Raw genomic sequence first — 7500 nt, forward strand, 5'->3', positions numbered from 1 at the left:
CCCAAAAAGATATAGAGAGAAAAGTATTTAGAAAAATAAATAAATAAAATTGGATCCCGGTCCCCCTGAGTATATGTTGTTTACATGTGAAGATGGCTGCCTCCATATCCCGTGTAGTCGGTATGTCATGTTTATTTATCCGTCTGTTATCCTGCTAGTTTAGTATACGCATATCAGAAAGCCTGTTTGAAATATAGTTATATTTTATTTCTATTATATTTTCAAGTCCTTTTTTGTTTTTCGTCTCTTGAATCGTGTGTTTTAAACTATTACCATGGGGTTTCTATGTCTAGCGGTAAATTATTTCTAAGTAAAGGATTAGATATTCATGTTTCAATTAGGATGAAGGTTAATTTGGTTAAATACTCGTGATTTTACATATATTCTTGGCAAGGGTCCAATTTCATACAGCCATCTGTTATAAGGAAAATAACATGTTCAAACGATAGAGCAAATTTAACTTCTATGTAATTCCGTTGCAAATTTATTAGACACGCAAGTGCCAGAGAGCCCGAAATGAAAAATTACCAAATTCTTAATAACAGCTTTGTTATCAGTTTGTGATGATAATGGTATAGATAAATTGGTTTTCATTTTGCTTTTCTCTATTACATAAATTGTTTGAGTCGGACACAGGGAGAGTACTTGTATTTCTAAATAAAGTGCATTACTGTATTATAATATTGTTACACACATTTACTGTTTACTTATATGGGACAGTTAAGTGAGACTATAAAAAAACCATACCAATATAAATTGCTGGTAGGAAGAGTGGACTTGACAAATTCTATTTAGTGAAACTTTCTTGACTTTTTACTGGAGCTCAAAAAAACATTGTGATCATTTCATGCCACCTTTATTTTTGTTACCACCTATATTGCTGTAAAAATAACTTTGTAATTTTTCACAATACATACATAGTACCACTTCACTTTTCTTTTTCTTTCTTTCTTTCTTTCTTTCTTTCTTTCTTTCTTTCTTTCTTTTTTCAACAATATAAGTTGCCATAACTGGACACTGCTTGAGGGGAGGGTTGGTGGGGGGCTCGGTTCTGCAAAAGCCTCATCATAAATATCATCTTCACTTTACCCTTGCTTTGTGTCCTTTATGCCTTATATATTAATTATTTTTCTTACTCTGTTGATTTTATTATAATTTATGTTATTTCAGGTGTACATATATTTTGTGTCTAGAACCATTTTGCAGTAAAAATTATTGTGTATGATTCCAGTCTTCATTATGGAGTAAATAGGTTTCCATGTAATTTCAGGGTTGGCAGCTCTTGAGTCCAGCCTCTTCCGCCTAAGCCTAGGAACGATACAAAGGCCATTATTATGTACTACAGCATCAAATCTCCTTTCACCATCTGACACTACAACTCCATTAAGTTTAGTTCAGGTTAGTGTTGCACTCAGAGCATTTAGCCTTTTTCAAATCTGTACCATTATAACATTTTGGTTTATGTGGGTTAAGCATGTACCCTTAAATGTATACAAGTTCTCAGAAGTACTGTCAAAAAACAGTAGACAGCCTTACAGTGGCTACACATGAAACTAGAATATGAATGATATTAAGGTAAATTTTGCCCAGTCTTAAATTTTTATTATATATTACTGTAGTCAAAGTTTTGGTGGACATCTATCAATGTTCCTTGAATGGGAATGTGAGGAGATGAGTTACTCGGTCTCTGAGGGAGGTTATTGGGTGTAGAGGTGAGAAAGTGTTTCAGATCATCTCTTTCATTCCAGAAAAGTGGCCTTCACACATCAACTGGGAACCAGAGCTGGGAGAGGCCTCGTGGGCCCAGGAAATGGCTCCTCAACAATCAAACAAAATTTGCACCAACTCCTTTTGGAGAACAGGAGAGACCAGCAGTAAGCTAATCTCATTTCCATAGGCTTATTTGATTCTTCTCTGTATTATCAACATTTTAATTCTGAGTATACCATATTGTTGTGTTTTGAGTGAGCACATTTTAACTCTCAGAAATAAGAATTTAAAGATTTGAAGGAGAGTTTTATTTATGACAGTCAATATAATACATATATTACTCATTCTAAGAAATGTTTTTTTGTCATCATTGTATATTCGTGGCAGTTAAAAAATGTGTTAATATTTAAGCTAATATTGGTAATTAATATTCAACAATGCTTCACTTTTTTGTATTCTCAGTAACAATTTATGAGTATGATCCATTTAAAAAATGCAAACACATGACAAGTAGGTATAAATAGACACCCAGTGATTAGAAGTCAACAAACCTTCACCCTTTCCAGTATGTGTGTCATGTAAAAGAAAACGTAAAATACAGCCCCGATAAGATGTGGTATGTGGCTTGCTTAGTTCGGGGAATGAAGATTGATGATGCAATCCATCAGCTGCAATTTGTACACAAGAAAGGAGCAGTTGCAGTGCGGGAGGCTCTCGAAGAGGCCCAGGAAATGGCTGTCAGGAACCATAATGTTGAATTTAAGAGTAATTTGTGGGTCTGTAAGTATATGTGTATTCATTCTTGATTCAACTCTTCACTTCTCTTCTTGTTTTTTGCTTTTCTTTTCTTTTCTTTTCTTTTCTTTTTCTTTCTTTTTTCTTTAGGATGTGGAGTATAAGAGTCTTTGTATTGTTACCTTAAATGAAACCGAAGACTTCATAGTTGCCTTTATTTTAATGTGAAGTTTAAATCTTTACTAGAATTAATGGATGTCATACTTACATTTACCTAAGTAAATTAATCGGTATGGTCAAGAGAAATCCCAGGAGAAATTGGAAATAAGATCATTATGGTATCTCATGTGCAATGAAATTCATCTATATTAAACATTACTCTCTAACAAAACATAAAATTCTTATGCATTTCCTCTCTTACAGCGGAATCCTTTGTGGGCAAGGGACTGGTTATTAAGGGCTTCAGACGACATGCACGACGTAGGTTTGGTCACGTGAAGTACAAGCACTGTCACTACTTTGTGACACTAGAGGAGGGAGAGCCACCAGAACATTACTATCCCCATAGTAGGAAACTGACACCACAGGAGATGCTAGAAGAATGGCTGGAGAGCAAACGAAAACGCACCATTCCAATGTCCTTGTAGTCTGCCACAGGACAAGTTGGAATAGAGAACATGTCTTTCTTTTTTACCTCCAGATTTGTAGCATCCATAGAATCTTCAGATCAGATTCAAGAACAGAGATGGAATTGAACTAAACTTGAAATGTGATTTTCAAATCAGTTTAGGAGCGTAAACTTGTAAGCTCGTGTTCCTTGGAATAATTTGTTTCCATCAATTACAAATTATGTCTTGGAGAGGTTTTGTAAATATCAGTTATTAAATTTGTTTTATTAGATTTTATATATTTAATTCCTTTGTTGTCAGTATTGAATGGAATTCGTGAAGGAAAAGCTATGAAAATCGTGAGTAACTAGTTAGAGGAAATATTAAGGGATGTCTAACATTCCTACGCATTTCATATCACCCTGTAAATCAGAGTAAGTATAAGGATCATGATAATGCCTTTATAGTAGGTTCAGCCGAAGAACTGCTGCACTCCATCCATTCTTTGGAGGAGGCAGAGTCTATGGCAGTAATAAGAGACAATCTTTTCAAACCAGGCTGACCTTTTAAGTAATTGCCAGTTGAAGCTGTCATTAAATTTTCATTTATCTCTTTTCTTATGGAAGCTGCATGACTAAAATGAAATCAGCAGATCTGGGACAGTCAAGATGAATTTCCAGGTATATCAGTGATATATAATAATTTGCTAAGTAAATCTTCCTAAACATTTTTTGAATATAAAAATTAATCCCTATGAATTTAAGGGAAGGAGAAACATTGAGCGTTATTAAGAATAACGGAGCTCGATGGATAGACTATAGAAAAAAAAAAAACATGTACAACCTGTTAATTTTTATGTTAAATTTATATAGTACAGTAGAAGTTAAAAACTCTGATAGGAAATTTGGCATGTGTGTTATCCTTTATTAGGGGAAAAACTTAGGAACCAGCACATCCTTATGAAAACAGCTAGAATGTTGCCCACCCAATGGGCAAGGCTGAAAAGGAAGTTGTTTAGGGAAAAGATTATTCCATTGTTCTGAAAAGTGGTCTGACCCTGCTTGGGTCATGGACAGTAATATGTTGGCTTTCCACCAATACCCCCCCAATCCCTTGCTCATTGTTGTCATGGGAGGGCTTAGTAGACATGGACTGATGCCCATGGTAGGGAATCACCTCTCCTTTGGTCCTCAGTCCTTGCTTCAACAAATTTTGCATGGTCTTTTCTCCTCCTTTCATTTTCGTTTTCTTCATCCCCTTGTTCTGTCCACTTATCCTAGTCATTTAACTCATTTCTACCATTTTTGCCACAATACTTTTATCATAATACTCCCAACTCCCTTAACTCCTTTCCCTACTAACAACCTTTACCTTATAATATACCCCAGCAGCTCCCTCTCTCTATACCCCAGCAGCTCCCTCTCTCTACCCTTTTCACTATCATACTACCCTCTAGTACTGTTCATATAGCAATTGCCAGGACCTTGCATAAAATCAAGGTCCTGGCAATTGCTATACTACTATCATCCTCCACCTTGGTACTTCCATGTCATTATTTTCCATCCCTTCTAACAGCAACCTGAGGCATTCTGGTTATGTGCATTGACAAAGTCCAGGTTCTAAGCTGTCTTTCCATGGGTTTTCTTGTAGACAGCATCCTGGGTGATTCAGATAAATGTGCTAACAAATATCTTACACAAAATTGAAGTGGGAGGGTTAAGTATGAACACTGCAGATATTTTAATTTCTTTGAATTTCTTGTTACTTTTGAACTTAATTAACTCCTAAGAAGCAGGAAAGTAATAGAGACAACAGCAACAGATCATTTCATGAGCTACTTGCCATCTCAGAACAAAGTTTACAGTAATAGGCAAAATAAGAAAGCACTGCGTAACATACAATTCACAAAAGTGAGGGCAAAAAAAGAGAGATAATGTTTCTGTATATCTCTGGCATCATTACTACAACACCCTTAATCCCTGCTCATTGTCCTGTAACTCGACCCATTCCGAATCATCCACCAGGTCATTACTCAACCTTCAGAGTACACCCCTTCCTCTCTCCTAACATCCCCCACGCCATCTTCTACTACACAGTCTTCTTCATTGTCAACCACATCATTCCCAACAGTCAATCTCTCTCCATGCCACCCCATATTCCTCCCACCCTCATCCCTCTACTGCTTCCACCTCTGCAAACCTTTTGAGTACCCTTTTTGGCTCAGCCAAGTGGGGTCAATTCTTTGTGAATCCCCCTACAGCCCTGTACTCAGACAGTATCCTTCTTCCAACAATATCTCCAAAAAACAAGTAGGCAAAGCTTCCTTTCGCAGTCGTTCTAATAATTAATGCTTTGTCACAATTACAAGCTCATAAAGTTTATATTGGTGGAGTGGCCTGCCCTGTCCGATCATATCGACCTCTTCCCCGCCAATGTCAGAAATGTTGGCATTTTGGCCACCCACCCAAACACTGTTGCTCCACAGCCCACTGCCCTATATGTGCCCAACCTGGTCATGGCCATTCAAGTTGCTCTGCTCAGGCATGCATAAGGTAGCTCCTGTAATGTATTTTATAGGAGCTACCCTGCCTACAAGCTCAAATCTGAGGCAGAAGTCAGATTCAAACTAGACCTCACTCATGTGAAGCCAGACAAGAAGTACACTGACAAGGTTTTTCTTTTTCTACCTGTTCCAAAACTGTACTTCGCTACGCTCCTCTCCCATCTCCTCGAGAAGTCTCAGCATCTCCCCCAGTATCTCTTCCCTCTACCCTGAACCATCCTATCTTTACTACCTCACTTCCCCAGTCAAATTCCTTTTCCTGTCTAAATCCAAATACTCCAATCTCTACCACCTCACTCTGAGTTTTCTCCTACCATATCCTCTCCTACACCCACCTCTCCCCCTGCTCCTCGGACATCTATTCCCTCTTCTCCTCTGCACAAGAAAACCTTTGTTTCTCAGACCTCCCCACCCAACTCCCCTCCAGAAGCTCTTGAAGACATCCAAAAAATCCTAAACATGACTTAAGAGAATGATCCACTCCCTCATCCACCCTTTAATCTCTTTATTCCTATTCGCTCTACATCCAAAGTGTTTACCGAAATCCATCCTCCTCCTTCGTCCCACTCACCCAAAAACACCCCATCCTCTCCTCCTCTATGTGGATCACCATTTCCTCTTCCTTCCCCATTATCCTTACCACTCCCAACTAGATGCTCACGTGACTCCCCTATACCACAGCATTGTCCTCCTCCGGATCCCCCCCCCCTGATATTCTTCCCAATTCTTCACCACCTTCCCCTGTTCCCTTATGTCATTCTCTGGATTCTTCTCATACTTTTACAACTATCGTTTCTTACCGTATTGCCCTCTTATTGTTTCATAATAATTGTTTTTACAGTTTTCCTTTTACAGTGTTGCTCTCCCTTCCTCAGACACATACTCTCCATTTCATCTGATCGCTTTATACCTTTTGCTCCATCCCCTTTTTACAAATCCCCACCGTATTCCATTTGCTCCTCACTACCATTCTACCCTACAGCGTTCTACACCCCTAAACATCTAACACAATTTATCCTGATCGTTAACTCATTTCCACTCTGTTCACCACAATAATTTATTACAGTGCTATATGATCTTTGATGCCTAGCACATTTATTTTTTCTTATCATCATTACTACAAATCTACTGTGGTTATATTATCACTGTGACATTGCAAACCATTACATTTCTATTATAATTTTACTTTTGTGCAAAGTAGATGATCTAAGTTGCGATTATACACAAGAAAATCCTACAGAAAATATTAGGGGCACACATATGAAAAGTTGCATTGGTGTTTAGGTTTTTTTGTGTGTAAGTAATTCTGCAGGAAAATAAGTCACAAACACGAAATATGATGTTCATAATATCAATACTTAGATAATCAAAATTGCATGAACACAAGATTATATCACGAACTACAATAAACTTAACACAAAACAACAAGATTTAAAGAACTCATGAGAGAAAACAAACGAGTTTCCTGCAAGAGCTACACAGCTTTGCACATCGTCCCGTCACTAAAATGCCCATCATGGAGGACCCCACCCCTCATTCCCTTGCTCGTTGTTGTCGTGGGAACGGAGCTTAGGAAAAGGACACAGGCCCAAGGTAAGGGATCACCCCTACCTTAGACTTCAACCCTCGCCTCAATTAATTTTGCATGGCCTTTTCTTCTCCCCCTTTCATTTTCCTTCTCTTCTTATCCTCTTATTTTGTCTACTTCCTAAGGTGTGGGTGCGGTGCTGAAAGGATGACAGACTGGCTTTGTGTCAGTCATAAACGGCCTCCGGGAGCCTAGGCACGGTGTTCCCTTGGTTAAGTGTCTAGCCCTTACCCCTTATGGGGACCCTGAGCAGGTAGACAGTTTCTTTTCCCAACTTATTTCAGGCTCATCATGGG

The 7500-nt window shown here is 38.2% G+C and overlaps 1 protein-coding gene across 1 annotated transcript; it reads left to right on the forward strand.

Annotated features, from left to right (window-relative positions):
* Window positions 1-4: 4 nt before the first annotated feature.
* LOC125035194 (39S ribosomal protein L22, mitochondrial-like) lies at window positions 5-3345 on the forward strand. The gene is made up of 5 exons (XM_047627427.1): window positions 5-120; window positions 1271-1398; window positions 1749-1874; window positions 2277-2490; window positions 2869-3345. Exons 1-5 carry the CDS (start codon window positions 93-95, stop codon window positions 3090-3092), a joined length of 720 nt encoding a protein of 239 aa, XP_047483383.1. The 5' UTR covers window positions 5-92; the 3' UTR covers window positions 3093-3345.
* The last annotated feature ends 4155 nt before the right edge of the window (window positions 3346-7500 follow it).

Source organism: Penaeus chinensis, chromosome 19 (genome assembly GCF_019202785.1).
Source record: "Penaeus chinensis breed Huanghai No. 1 chromosome 19, ASM1920278v2, whole genome shotgun sequence".
In the NCBI taxonomy this organism is placed as follows: Eukaryota; Metazoa; Arthropoda; class Malacostraca; order Decapoda; family Penaeidae; genus Penaeus; species Penaeus chinensis.

Bases quoted from the DNA above. Each gene is read 5' to 3' on its own strand.
- LOC125035194 (XM_047627427.1), top strand. From the start codon at position 93: ATGGCTGCCTCCATATCCCGTGTAGTCG. The intron at 121-1,270 runs GTATGTCATGTT...ATGTAATTTCAG, and splicing joins CTCCATATCCCGTGTAGTCG to GGTTGGCAGCTCTTGAGTCC. The intron at 1,399-1,748 runs GTTAGTGTTGCA...CTTTCATTCCAG, and splicing joins CTCCATTAAGTTTAGTTCAG to AAAAGTGGCCTTCACACATC.